Here is a 14,506-nt window from a genome sequence, read left to right on the forward strand (position 1 = left end):
GCCAACCAGGATGCCCCCCGGAGCAGCTCGGGGATGGAAACATTCAGGGTCTGTCATGCATGTTACCTCTGCTTCAGCCCAGTATGTGCGCTCATCTTGTAGTGTTTTCATGCACACTGGTTATTTGTTAGAATCATGACAGAGTTAATCCTCTGAGCACCTGGTTTGCTCCTGTTTTGGGGTCATTGACCGAGACCTGGGACCATCTCTAGACACTCTGTTTTCATTACTTTTGGCATTACAGTTACCACAATAGAGAGAGCTATCAAGCTATTATTAGGAGTCTGTAAAGTCACAGAGTGAGACATATCCTCATCGCTCATTGTCAGAAGCGAGGTCATTAATTTCACTTTTGGAGCTGTTGATATGGTGAATTGCCTCTCTGCAAAAGACAACACCATTCAGGGATTAACACATCAAATGTTGATAAATGGCCTCTGCATTCAAGATGATAAAGATATGTTTGTTCTCAGAGCAACCTCAGCTAACCCTTATACTGCAGCCCAAAGTGTTGGCGCCACAAACTCCACATAGGCTTAAGATGTTGGAATAGAAAACATCCAAAATAAAAACTTTCCCCTGTTTCCACTGTTATGTTTTTTTTTTTCTACCCATGTGTTATCTGTGACCAGGGAGACGACAGGATCACAGAGGAGTCAAATTTGGTGAAAATATTCCAGCCTGTAACTCCTACCAGATTAAAAGCTTAGGGGCAAGTTATCTCAGTTCGAGCAAGATACAAAGTGAAAAACACACAAGAAAGTTAAAACCAAAACAGCCCTAGCCCCCTCTTTCTTTAACAGTTGCAGCTCATTTTAAAGCATGAAATTGAAATTGAATCAATGCAAGCTCTACCCTCTTAGGGCAGGATAATGAAAAGGCAAGGGTGCCCCTAATTTCTTCAGAGCACGGCAGGCCTGGTTGTTGCGTGTCTAGAGCGTGTGTTTACTGCTTCTCTCTCGATGGCTGCGGCATTCTCCAATGGAAAATCTCGTAAACTGTGGCCAGACCATTGGGCTGTTACAGCAGTGGTGGTGGTAGCACTCAGGTAGGCAAAGCTGTGTGTGTGGAGGAGATTAGCCCTGATTTGGCCCTCACACGGCAACTTTTCACACCAGCGTTTTAAATCACTTGACTACACACAACCGTGGAAAGTGGCGTGTTTTATTGCCTTTGATAGCATGCTTTCATACTGTAGTTGTCGTGTGTAAGTGCCTCTGGGAAACAGGCTGTAATAAGGCACACCCACACACACACACACACACACACAGGAAATCTCTCCTCACATTTCCCCCTCTGATTCATCTCTCTACAGGCTCTCTGTCTATTTTCAAACCTCTGGACCGTGAGGAGCGGGACATCTTTAACCTCACAATAATCGCTGAGGATCATGGGATACCCCAGCACTCGGCGAGCCAGCTGCTGTGTGTCCATGTGATTGATGTTAATGATGAGGTTCCCTGGTTTGAGGAGAACCAGTACGAAGCCCAGATCTCGGAGAACCAGCCTCCAGGAACTAGTGTGTTGACAGTGTCCGCCTCTGATCAGGATCAAGGTGAGGCATACAATGTGCACTCACTTAATTACTGTAGCTGTGGCCCATATAATCATATTTTTTAATCAACAACGCTTTCCCAGTGAGCACTGATTTGGTAGTTTTCATTTCAAAATAAAATTGGAAAGAACAACTTGGTTGGAAAGTTTATTTTTTCGACATGTAAGTTACATATGACCATTGTTTCATTGTCATTTAAATGACTATATTTGGATGTGAAACAGGTCCTAACTACGTATTGAACTATAAACATAGAAATGCTTATTATACAGCATGTGTAACTTAGACATCTAAAAACTTTTCAACCAAATGTAGCCTGACTTTAACCAAGACACGTAGTCGTCTTTTGAACTGCAAATTACCTTAATCATGGCGTATGTGTGTGTGTGTGTGTGTGTGTGTGTGTGTGTGTGTGTGTGTGTGGATTATGTCTTAAAGGACATCAAACTGTGCTGCTTCAAAATGCCTGTAGTTATTCTCAGCCTTCATGTGCTGAGTACGTGTTCACATTACAGACATTAACAGTTGTTTTTAATTGAGGACTACACAGGAGAATGGGGGAGGGGGTACAGAAAGGGTGCATTCCCCTGCTCTTAGTCAGAAGCACATAAAACAGAAGGATTATAAACTTTCTCTCCAAAAGCAATTAGTGAAGTAAACAGGTGAGGTTGCCAGACTGCTCTCTGCTAGCACGCAATCTGGCATCCAAACACCTGAGGGAGGGCTGTCACTGCCAAATGCTTAGACAGCAAAACTAATGACAAGCAAACAAATAAGTATACAAGCTATTAGCAAGAGAAACCCAAATGCTTTCTAAATGCTGGTCTTTCTCAAGTATTTTCAGGTCAAAAGAATGAACTATATGAGCTTTAGTGACATTTTCTTAATGATTTAATTTTTAGTTTTTAATTAATGTTTGAATTAAAGCACAGTCATTATGTGTGTTTCGCTGCAGGAACCAATGGGCAGGTGACGTATGGTGGTATCTCAGAGAAGGCTTTCCGCATCAACCCAGTGACAGGTGTCATAACAACCACTAAGTCACTGGACCGGGAGCTCCAGGAATACTACACTGTGACAGGTACTGCCATCTGCCCTACAATATGACGGACAAAACATGACTGCTTCGAGTTATTTTCTGATGTCCAAAGTAATTGTATGGTATTAATTATCTGAAATCATCCTTAATACTGTTATGTGTTTTTTCTTCTGTTTTTACAGTTTATGCAAAAGACGGTGGCCTTCTACCCAACTATGCCAAAGCGACAGTGAGGATCAGAGTGCTTGATGAGAATGACAACGTCCCTGTCTTTGGACGTCTCTACTATAGCATAGAAGTGCCTGAAAACCTGGATGCTTTGCCTCTGTTCACCCTCAGAGCCACTGACCCAGATACAGGAGACAGTGGGGAGAAGAACTACAGAATTACAGGTGAAAATTTGTTTTGATGTACCATTCAGTTTCTACCATTTTATATTTCTACAACTCGGAGCAGTGATGTTGCAAACTCAAAACACTTTTGCAATGGCTTTCCTCTCAGCTGGAGATCCATCAGGAGACTTCCGCTTGGACAGAAGGTCAGGTGTGCTGTCCACTTCAAGGCCTCTGGATCGGGAGAAGAGGGCTGGGTACACGCTAACAGTCACAGTTCAGGACGAGGGCCAGCCTCCTCTCAGCAGCACCGCATCTGTGGAAGTTACTGTTCTGGACATCAATGACCACAGCCCCCAGTTTCAGAGCAGCAGCTACACTGCAGACGTTTCAGAAGATGTTCCCATTGGCTCACTGGTCCTGGAGGTGAAGGCCATCGATCTGGACCAGGGCCCCAACAGTCAGGTGCTGTACTTTCTGAGCCGTGGCTCCCAGAGCATGTTCATCATAGATCAGAACACAGGCCGCATTATCACAGCGGCTCCTCTAGACAGAGAGAGAACCGCCTCTTACACCTTTGAGGTGTGTGCCACCGACTCCTCCCCAGCAAACCCACGTAACTCCACTGCTCAGGTGACCGTCTACATTCAGGATGTGAACGACAACGCTCCCTTCTTCATTCAGGACCCACTTATTGTGAACATCTCCGCCAGCAGTGTGTCCAGCCGCAGAGTGTTGGCCACCATGAGGGCGGAGGACAAGGACTTTGGGGCTAATGGCTCTGTTTTTTATCGTTTTGCCAATCCTGTGAGGGGCTTCACCATTAACTCGCTGACAGGAGACATCCAGGCCACCGAGAAGCTGCAGACTCTGACCCAAAGCCAGAGGACTTTGATAGTTCAGGCCATGGATCAGGGCAACCCGGCTCAATCTTCCCTCGGGGTGGTCATCATTTACATTAGGGAACAGAGCTACAGGGGGATTCGCTTCTCTCGCACAGCTAGAGATGTCAGTCTGCAAGAGAACGCTGCTAAAGGTTTGTGTGATATAATATTTCAACCTTTTTACTTGGAAATTTCTGCATGTATCATGGAAATGAAAAGTCAATGTAAAATGTTTCAACACAGCATGTTTTTCACCCTGTAGGCACAGTAGTAACACAGACTCAGGCCCAGTACCCTGATGGCTCTCAAACTGGTATCAGCTACAGTATTTTCAGTGGAAACAGAATGCAGTCTTTTGGAATTAACGCTATCACTGGTAAGTGCACAGATAGCAGCGTACGCCACAAACTGAGGTTTTCCCAAATCTCCAGTGACTCATTGTTGTTTTTGTGAATTAGGTGAAATATGGGTCCAGAAATCTGAAGGATTAGACTTTGAAGAGACCCCCAAACTCCGCCTTGTGGTGAAAGCTGAGACGGCATCCTCCAGCTCCTACATGGCTGTCAACTTAATTCTGCAGGACGTCAATGACAACTTGCCACGCTTCCAACTCCAGAACTATGTAGCGTACATTAGAGAGGCACAAGGCTATGATTTTCCCATTATCCAGGTGCAGTAGCCTCTCCCCCACATATTTATTATGGTTGGCTGTTGTTTAAGTGTGAAGTTGTGGAATAGAAAAGCACTCAAGCTTCAGAAATCTGGATAGTTTCAGCACCGTAGAGAAATGACTGTTCATTTGCCTGTGTTCTCAGTGTCCCAGCTGAATATATAGAATCATTTTTGTCATGTAGCCAGATCCATATAGCCCCTTTTTATGAACTCTTGACTTTTAAGTCCAATATTGCTCACTAGTTCATGTTACACTGCAACAGCTGTTGCAAATATTTCAATATTTTCATTATGAAAATGGGTTGGTCATTTCTTCAGGTTGCGGCAGATGACCTCGATCAGGGTCAAAACGGCCAGGTGACCTACTCTATCAGGTCCTCGTCCATGAGTGGCTTGTTTAAGATCGACCCAATGACCGGCAGCATCACCACTGCAGCCATAATGGACAGAGAGATCTGGACTCAAACAAAGTGAGTTTTGCTCTTTTTGCTCTTTGTCTGCTCCTCCTGTCATGTGGTTCCACTCAGCTCATCTCTGCCCCTGACATTTTGACATTTGTATGTTTGTTATGATGATCATTTTTACCAGCAACAACAGCAGGGCTAGTATTGTTTTCACCTTGTGAGTCTTTGTGTGTCTGTGTGCATGTGTGTGTGTGTGTGTGTGTGTGTGTGTGTGTGTGTGTGTGTGTGTGTGTATCATCATGGCAAAATGTGGTTCTGAAAAAAACAAATGTAGCGGGAGCAATTGCAGAGGTGGTTTTGAGGACGTTGGCAGGTGTTTATATGTCTGTGGACAGATTTTGTGCAAGATGCAGTCACACCACTTTACAGTGTGTAGTTACAGTGTGTAGTTACAGTGTGTAGTTCAAAAATAGGTGTGGTCCAAACAAGAGCACCGGAGGTAGTTGGTTAGAAAAGGACGGAAGAGCCCTTGACCCCTCACCTTACACCCCTGGATCACTGTATCCCAGTTTCAATCATTCCCATCCACTCTTTCAGTTGGATTCTATGTTTGCATGATTTCTACTGCAAGAAGAGATTATTACTGTAAATGAAGTCCTCTTTTAACAAGGACTGCTCAGAAAAATGTTTCACTTCTAGAAAGAGAAGAGAAAAATTGGGAGGAAGTACAAATGAGCTGATGATCATATTCAGAGCCTATCAAAATTATAAAGAAAATAATGCTTGGCCTGAAGATTTCATTTTAAGATCAGATTTTAAACAAATTTAGTTTTATTGATTTTTTTTAGATCAGATTATAATTTTTTTGTTTAGTGGAAACAGTGAGCCTAATTTATTGTTAGAAAAACAATCTTCTAATGCTCACTGTGAAACAAAAAGCGGCTGGTCTTGGTGGGGGGTGAAACACTACGCAACCATGTTCATTAAAGTTCAGACAGTGACATTCATTTTCTGGCACCAGACTTGTCGTTACGGCAACAGACCGAGGAACCCCGCGGCTGGCTGGCTCTGCCACCCTCACTGTGATCATCATCGACCTCAACGACAACAGTCCCATGATTCCTCTGCCTCGGGAGATCCATGTGCCTGAGGGTAAGTTAGCTTCACAGGGGAACTTAGTCCAATGATCTTATCATAAAGCCTCGCATCACCCTTCCTGGCAGCTCACTCAGCAGGGCTCAGTGAGAAAAGTCTGACCCTATTATGAACAAGCTATTGCCAAGTTCCTCTGTTCATTTCCTGTCTATTAGATCTAGGCTTTCCAGAACAGGATATTTCTTAATAAAGAGGAAAAAAAACCAACCTTTTTTTTCCCTTCATTTCAGCTATAACCTAAATATTTGCTCTTCCTCTCCTGCCCTCCCACCTTCCCACATACAGATACTCTGATTGGCACAGTTATCACCCAGGTAACAGGGAATGATGTGGACTCAGGGCCAGCCCTGTCCTACACACTACACTTGGATACAAACAGCCAAGGAATGTTTGGGATTCATCGTTACGGAGGAGGAGTGTCTCTGACCGGCCCTCTGGACTATGAGGAGAGGACATGGTACACTCTGACTGTCCGCTCATCTGACTCTAAACATCAAAGCGAGGCCAACCTTACTGTGCTGGTGGATGATGTGAACGATAATGTCCCCACCTTTACTCAAGACTTGTATCAGGTACAGCAACATTCACACACCTAGTATTGGCATATTTGTTAAATTGCTGTAGTATCTGTAGTAAAGGATATAGATATATTTATGCTGTGTTTTTCTCATTAGGTGACTGTGTCAGAGCACCTCCCAGCAGGCAGTGCAGTCATCACAGTAACAGCTACCGACCGTGACTCTGGGGAGAATGGGAAGATTACCTACAGAGTAATGTCATCAACTAGGGGCGTCTTCTACATTGACCCAAGCAACGGTAAGATCACTGTGTGCACATTTATGGTTGCTTATAACCGTTTTCGAACCAAAGCTCCCCTTAATTACCCTTCATAAAAAATGTTATCCCCTAAGTCTCTACTTGGATGCAAATTTGAGGTTTGGACATATTTGCAACAGGCATTGCAAAAATATTTAATCATTTTGTTCATTAAACGTCATTGAAAGCCAGATTTAATGTTATTTGCCTCAGATGTTTTGCTTGAGATAGCATCTAAAAATAAGTGTGTTATAAAAGAGGACTCTTTTTCCCCTCAAGCTATTCTGTCTCCTGTTCTCAAGAGCAATTCCTTTACCTCGAATAATGTTCCCTTAAACGCTACGTGCTCAAACCTGCTACACTATTTACAAAACATAATTGAAATTTGATCATTTATTTGAATAATTCATGGTATTTCTTTGATAGAGAGTCACCCTGTGTAATGATCAACTTGGATGATTAATATTATGATCTCCAGACAGAAGATTAAAATTATAAAAGTCATAAAAGTTGATCTTTTAATGATCGTGTTCTGTTTCCTCACAGGGACTCTGTTCGTCAAACAAAAAACAGAGTTTGATTTTGAAAATCCCTCCATCCTGGTGGTAATTGAGGCACGGGACCAGGGTACTCCACCACTTTCATCCATTGCCACTGTCCAGGTGCAAGTGTCCGATGTCAACGACAACGCCCCCATCTTCCACCAGTCAGAGTACAGAGCCACTGTGTCTGAAGATGGGCTTCCTGGATCAACTGTTCTGATCCTGGAAGCTGTAGATGGAGACCTGTCTCGGGACAACTGTGGTTTTGATTTTGCCATTGCCAGTGGCAACTCAGGTAATGCCTTCCAGATTGAGAGCAGTGTACGCTTCTTGGAGGGGCAGGGCTTCCAGACAGTTGGCAGTCTGATCCTGGTGGAGGAGCTGGACTTTGAAGCAGTGCCAAGTTATAACCTGACGGTCGTGGTATCAGATCGTGGAATCCCTCAACGTAGCTCCAGCGTGCCTATCCTCATCAGTGTTTCAGATGCCAATGACAATCCTCCAGCTTTCAGCCGGGCAGAGTACAGTGTGGTACTGAGTGAAGGTGCAGCAGCTGGGACAGAGATCTTGCATCTATCTGCCACAGATCCAGACTCTGCTCCTAATGGAGAAGTGCAGTACTCCATAAGCTCAGGGGACGAGTCCAACCTTTTCCAGGTCGACAAGTGGACCGGAGCCTTGAGGCTGCAGAGACCTCTGGACAGTGAGAGACAGTCGTACCATATGATTGTGGTTCAGGCTACTGATGGTGAAGGGCACTATGCTTTGGCCCCAGTCAGCATCGAGGTCAAGGACATCAACGATAACCGGCCCTTCTTTCCCCTCAGTACAGTAACTGCGAGCATCAGGGAAAACCAACCCCAGAATGCCTTAGTCACCATGCTGCATGCAATCGACCATGACAGAGGTGTTTTTGGACAGTTGAGGTACTACATGTTAGACAACTCTAAAGAGGGAAGAGAGGCCTTCCTAATCAACAAAACTTCAGGAGAAGTACGGACTCGCTCTACTTTTGACTTTGAGAAGGTAGCCTCCTTCCATTTTGTGGCAGTTGCCATGGATACTGGCAACTATTCTGCTACTGTAACTGTACAGGTTTATGTTACGGGGGAGGATGAATATGATCCTGTTTTCACATCCTCAGAGTTCTCATTCGAAGTGCCTGAGGGAGCAAAGAAAGGTCAGATCATTGGCAAAGTACAAGCCAGAGATGAGGACGGAGGTGTGGATGGGATTGTCCTCTACTCTCTAGCTGACAGTTCGCCTTATTTTGAAGTCAATAAATCAACCGGAGCTATTTCCTTAAAGATGGACAGCTACAGCAGACATGTGGGTCGCTCTAAAAGAGAGGTGCGTCTGATGACGCTGGACGTGACTGCTCACAGCCCTCTGGAGACGTCCCGTATAGCAGTGGCTAAAGTTACTGTGGATGTGACCCACACATCTTTTGGTCTCACAACAGACATGAACATGCTGCTTATCAGTGTCATTGCAGTTTCACTTGGGACCATAGTCATATTAATAATAATTGCCGTGGCGCTATTTTTTGTTAAATTGAGGCGTCAGAAGAAGGAGCAAAAAGCACACGGGCGAACACAGACATCAGGCACCATGCTGCATAAGCTAGAGGAAACAAAAATAACAGCAAATGAAATGATTTACCATCAGACCCTTCCTGGATACACAACTAGTCAAAGTGGAGGCGGTGGGGGTCCATACACTCGTGGAGGATCCCTGGATCCCTCCCACTCCAGTGGGCGTGGCTCTGCGGAGGCAGAGGCGGCAGAGGATGATGAGATCAGGATGATTAATGAATACCCACGAGTGTCAAGCATCTCTTCTTCGATGCAGGAGCGCATCTCTGCCCGAGGTCCGGACTCTGGAATCCAACAGGATGCAGATCAGCTATCAGACGTGTCCTGTGAGCCTTCCATAGACTGGTTCAAAGGGAAGAAACTGGGCAGTCTGAATAGTACTTTATTAGCTGGCCAGGTGCCAGTCTACAGGGATGAGGGGGGTGGGTATGTGGGTGTGGGACGAGGACTCAGCATCTCCCACCCTAAAGACTATACTTTCCCAGAGGATGGAAAGCCTGCTGTGGATGGCTCCCTGACAGCCATCGTGGCCAGTGATGAGGAGCTGAGGGGCAGCTATAACTGGGACTACCTGCTAAACTGGTGTCCCCAGTTCCAACCCTTAGCTAACGTTTTTACTGAAATAGCACGTTTAAAAGATGAAACAGCTCCTCCTCATCCTCGCAGGTCATTTCATCACAAAGCAAAGGCCGAGTCAAGAATCGACCCACCGCCTCTCATAACTTCTGTGGCCCACCCAGGGGCTAAAACTGTACCTCCAAAGCCTGCTGTAGGGAGGACCTTCCCCCACTTGGCTTCTTTACGAAGATCTCCCATCAGCGGCGAGGGATCCATCTCCTCAGTCGCCATGTCTCCAAGTTTCTCTCCCTCTCTCTCCCCGCTGGCAGCGCGTTCTCCTGCAATTACGCCCTTCAGCGTCTCACAGGGCCCCTCTGCATCTATGATCAGCACAACTGAACACAATTTGGAACACAGCGAGGAGGCAGAGCTGAGGATTTAAATTCTAGAGACAAATCTTGAGGGTGGATTAAAACTGAGTCATTGCTGTCCCAGACTTATTCTACTGTATGACCACAGGGGCTGCAACCTGAAATGAGTCACGGCTTGTCTCTTTTCTATTCTCCTTCTGAAGAGAACAAGTACACAAGGTTATACTAAGAAGTCCAAATAGCTACAGCTGTGGTGCTTACTGGAAAAACTGAACTACATGACTAACAGGCCAAAATGGACCATGCGTTTTGTTTTTTTTTTGTTTTTTTTGTGTGTGTGTGAAAGAAACTCCTTATTCTTCTGTTGATCATTGTTAATTTGCACATTTGAATAGGGATTCATTCATGATGTCAATATTTTGTATAAAAGCATTGTCTATATTTTTATACGTATATGTGGTTTCTGACAAGAAATGGAATTAAAGTGTCAAAAAAGGTTGCTAAAACCTCAGAATATATTTCTATATTTGTATATTTGTAGCTTGTACTGTATACTTGTTTGTACTGTAAGTTGGTTTTATCTCTTGTAATTCTTAACCTTGTGGTTTTAAATGAAGCTCTTCATTAATGCTTTATGAATTGGGATTTTTGTAACAGATTATTGTAAATATTTATAGAAGAAGAGACATCCTTGCTTGAACAAATGAAACATCAGTCAGAATAGCGTATTGTGTGATCAGATTTTCTACGGATCCAGTGTTTGATCTCACATCAAAAGGTAATCATGAATGTGAATTGTTGAAAAATTGTATTAGTCCTCAACACACGTCCCTTCATTTTCTGCAAAGCATAATGAAACTTGACATCCAATGATCCTGTCCTTCAGGTGCCCTGGCTTTAATTTCTCACTACGAGCCTTACTGCTTTTCATTTTGCATTGTGAAAATAATCCATGTGAGGCAGAACATTGAGCAGCTATGTATGTAAAACTGTGTGCTCTATCAGCAGCCTAATCATTACAGAGAATGTAAGCAGGTCTTGGTCATTTTGTCTACTCATCCAATGCTCCTCAGTAAAATATATAAAGAAACATTACTTAAGCTCTAAGTCAGTGCTATCTTGACACTGAGATTGGCAGCAGGTTTTTCTAATTGCTGTCCAGAACAGTTTTGTTGTATAGATTTACTGCCAAACTGTAATGAATGTTATTTTTGGACCGCATTTGTTCCCTCTTTTCAATAGCACTATAAAGAATACTATATGGATTAATAAATGTTACATACGGTATGATGGAGTATGAAAACATGTATATTTATGAATGTTCAAACACTACCAGAGAATGTTTCCTAGTTAATGAGAAGAAATTCATGTCATGTACATGTTCAGCCGTAAATCACATTAATACTTTTACACAGATGCCTACACCATAAATATATACATGATCATAATTGTGTTTTTGGCAGCCATCACAAAATAAAATAATGTGTTAATTTGCATTAATAACTACCTAGAGCTCTGTCATTGCCTTAATGCAGATTCCTCTCTCCTTCCAATTGTTATAGGCTAGAAGTATTTTGTTTGCTTAATCCCCAGTTTTTGACTCTTGTTAACATTATATATCAATCAAAACTAACATTTTACAGTATTCTTTATTTATTATATAGGTAGACCTCAGACGCTGAGAGATTTGGTAAATTATTTACAAGGATGCTATTTTGACCGTGGCCAAATATACATGAACACTACCTACTGTATTTGATAGAATGAAGGTACCTTGTTGTCTGTATTGTTTTGTATTGAACAGTGTTACCTGCCACTTACATCTCATGTTTGTCCAAGCTGTGTGTATAATGGTGAAGAAAAGAAATTCCTCCAAATGTTCTCACATATCATTCTAGACTTGTCCAGAGAAATGTTTTGAGCAAAGTGCCTGATTAAAGTACTTATGTGAACACACTGTCGCCCCTGTCACATCATTCTCAGCTCACAATAATGGCAGTGTGTAACAGTGATGAACAGTTATTGTGTGCAGTTAATCCATAATGGATTACAAGTGAAAGATCCCAAAGGTTCTGTCAAAATAAGCGTGACATTTCCTGAAGCGTAAGACATGACCAGTGTCCTAGGGCTTATATATGTGACTTGGTGTTTTGATGATTTACACACCTTCAGAAGGATCGACAGTTAAAGTCACTAGCAGTACCCTGTAACTTTGGGCTTATACCTTGTATAAACATGAAAACTGGAAACTCCCTATTGTCCCAGGGGCAACAGGATACATGGACAAATGGACAAGGTTCAGTCCCAGTATTGTCCCAATCTTAAGAAAACATATCTCAAATGAACAATATTGGATTTAATGATAGTCATTAAGTGTTATTTAGATCTTGATAGGTATATATGATGTAACACAGTCACAATACCATTACCAAGTTATTTGAAGTAATGACTTTACAGATGCCCTCGTTTCTATTGAAAACAGCCATGAAAAAAAAAAAGTCTGCTTTTGCTCTCGCTCTCGCTGCAACCTCTTCCAGAACAGATTAAGGACAAAACACTGGAAAGACATTGGAAACCAAGAAACCACCATTTGCTTCACATGAAACTCTCAGTTCAGCCTTATTCCATTTGTATGATATTTGTTTGTTCAAATTAGCTCCACATTAACATGGAGCCAGCCTTATTTCCACCCTCCTTTTGTCTTCTAATGCCAATTCATCTGCTTTGCCAAAAAGCAAAAAAAACCCTCATTCACATTATGTTCTGCAGCTCAGAAATCATTCATCATGTAATACTGACCACACCAAACCCCAGGTCAGATCTCAGATTTTTATCTTTAAGCTTATGCAGCTGATGTTCTCACAAGAATTCTTCAATTCTTCACTGTTATTGTCCCGGCACTTATCTTTGTAATACTACTTCATGTCTATTTTGCGGTTTCTGCTAATTGTCCTCAATTTCTATTCCCCAGGTCTTATAACATGTAAGAACAGCAGGGTGAAGAAAGCAGAGTTAGGAAATCTCTGTCTACAAACAGGCATTAGTATTTATAGAATGTTTTGATTTTGTACTCGTTTTACCTCAATGAACTTTTCAACAGCAGAAAGTTCAAGTTTTTCCCCCTAGACGTGCCTTTGTCAGAATTATTTTGAACTTGTTCACATTTTAGAACTAATGCATGTCGATAATGTTACTAAATTGTGTTATTTTTTAGTATCAACCCCCACCTGTCATGGGAACTCATTGCATCACTCTCATATTGCCCAAGGCTGGATAACACTCCTGCTGCCTGATGAAACAGAGCTGAAACTGGACTAGCACTGTGTCCGCTCCACGGCCTGCCTCCAACTGGTTATGGAGCTGAAATCTAAACCCTGTGGTATTCTGAGCAATTACACACACACACTGAGGTGAATTCATGTGAGTATTTTTTGTTCCTGGACTGGAAATATGGGCGGAGTTGGCTGAATTGGAAAGGCCGTTGATGATACACACGGCCTGAGTGTCATAGCAGACTCAGGTTATGAGATGAATGCTGTGACCCAAACCGAGCACCTTGGATCAGAGGCCAGTATATACACAACAGAACTCAGATAATATGAGTAAGAGGGCAAAAGCCAAGTCATTACTCAAGGCTTAAATTAAAGGCTCGGAGTAAACCAAATGAAATCTATCATTTTCCCTTCAACACAAAGTGGATACACAGGAGGCTGCTTTCTTAACATGCAATCTTCAGTGCCAGGCTGCCCTCTTCTCTTCTCTTCACTGACTCTACTTCTGCTTCTTACAGAGTTGTCAATGCTGCTGTGCTTATATGATGCTGAGAATCCTTGATCTTTATCAGCAGTCTTCACCTGCTAGTCAATAAATTTACTTAATACTTTCCTGTATTTGTTCACCTTGGATGTTAAAGAGATAGTTTGGGTTATTTGACGTGGGGTTCTGTGAGATACTTTTACCTAGTCAGTTTGTTACCTGCAGTATAAAATGTAGTGCCAAATGAAAGAACTGTTTGACGGCAAGATGAAGCAGTGATAATATTCAATACATAGTGTACACTTCAAATGGTATTGACTTTTTCTGTGGGCATTTTTTTAAGTGGATAAAACATGTTTTAGCAGCACATCGCTCAGCTTCTGCCTCACCAAACTGGCAGCACACCGATCCGAATCTACCGTATGTTTAAGTACCTCACCTCGCATCAAATAACTGAAACTATCACTTTAATCTCCAAAACCATCATGACTATTGTTCATGATAACATTGTACTCATATCAGCTGTAGAGGTTTAGGAAAAACTGATTCTGACAAGATTAATGCTGATTCAGGCAAAGATCACAAGTTGTACCAAACTGCACAGAGAAATGACTGACAACTACATCCTCCCTTTGTCAAGGTTTGCGAGGTAAGTTGGACCCAAATGCAGCCAACACATGGGAGAACGGTGCAGACAGGTTTATTAACAAAACGTGAACGTGACATGAACAGACATGAACAAACCCTGAACTAAAAAGACGAACCGACACAGACAAAGGGAAGCACAAAGACTATATAAACAAGGGAGGCAAGGGTGATTGAACACA

At 42.8% G+C, this 14,506-nt stretch overlaps 1 protein-coding gene across 1 annotated transcript in view; it reads left to right on the forward strand.

The window, feature by feature from the left end:
• LOC111657810 (protocadherin-16-like) overlaps window positions 1-11,879 on the forward strand; it is a 72,580-nt gene extending 60,701 nt beyond the window's left edge. Inside the window, exons 6-16 of the mRNA XM_023410130.2 lie at window positions 1,316-1,555; window positions 2,511-2,636; window positions 2,777-2,986; window positions 3,096-3,962; window positions 4,073-4,186; window positions 4,269-4,480; window positions 4,801-4,952; window positions 5,908-6,038; window positions 6,327-6,613; window positions 6,716-6,857; window positions 7,404-11,879. Of these exons, the coding sequence (XP_023265898.1) occupies window positions 1,316-1,555; window positions 2,511-2,636; window positions 2,777-2,986; window positions 3,096-3,962; window positions 4,073-4,186; window positions 4,269-4,480; window positions 4,801-4,952; window positions 5,908-6,038; window positions 6,327-6,613; window positions 6,716-6,857; window positions 7,404-9,994 (5,072 nt within the window). The 3' untranslated portion in view covers window positions 9,995-11,879. The remainder of the gene's footprint in view (window positions 1-1,315; window positions 1,556-2,510; window positions 2,637-2,776; window positions 2,987-3,095; window positions 3,963-4,072; window positions 4,187-4,268; window positions 4,481-4,800; window positions 4,953-5,907; window positions 6,039-6,326; window positions 6,614-6,715; window positions 6,858-7,403) is intronic.
• Window positions 11,880-14,506: the final 2,627 nt, after the last annotated feature.

This window comes from Seriola lalandi, unplaced genomic scaffold (genome assembly GCF_002814215.2).
Source record: "Seriola lalandi dorsalis isolate HSWRI2012SDOR001 ecotype SW California unplaced genomic scaffold, Sedor1 jcf7180002054413, whole genome shotgun sequence".
Classification (NCBI taxonomy): Eukaryota; Metazoa; Chordata; class Actinopteri; order Carangiformes; family Carangidae; genus Seriola; species Seriola lalandi.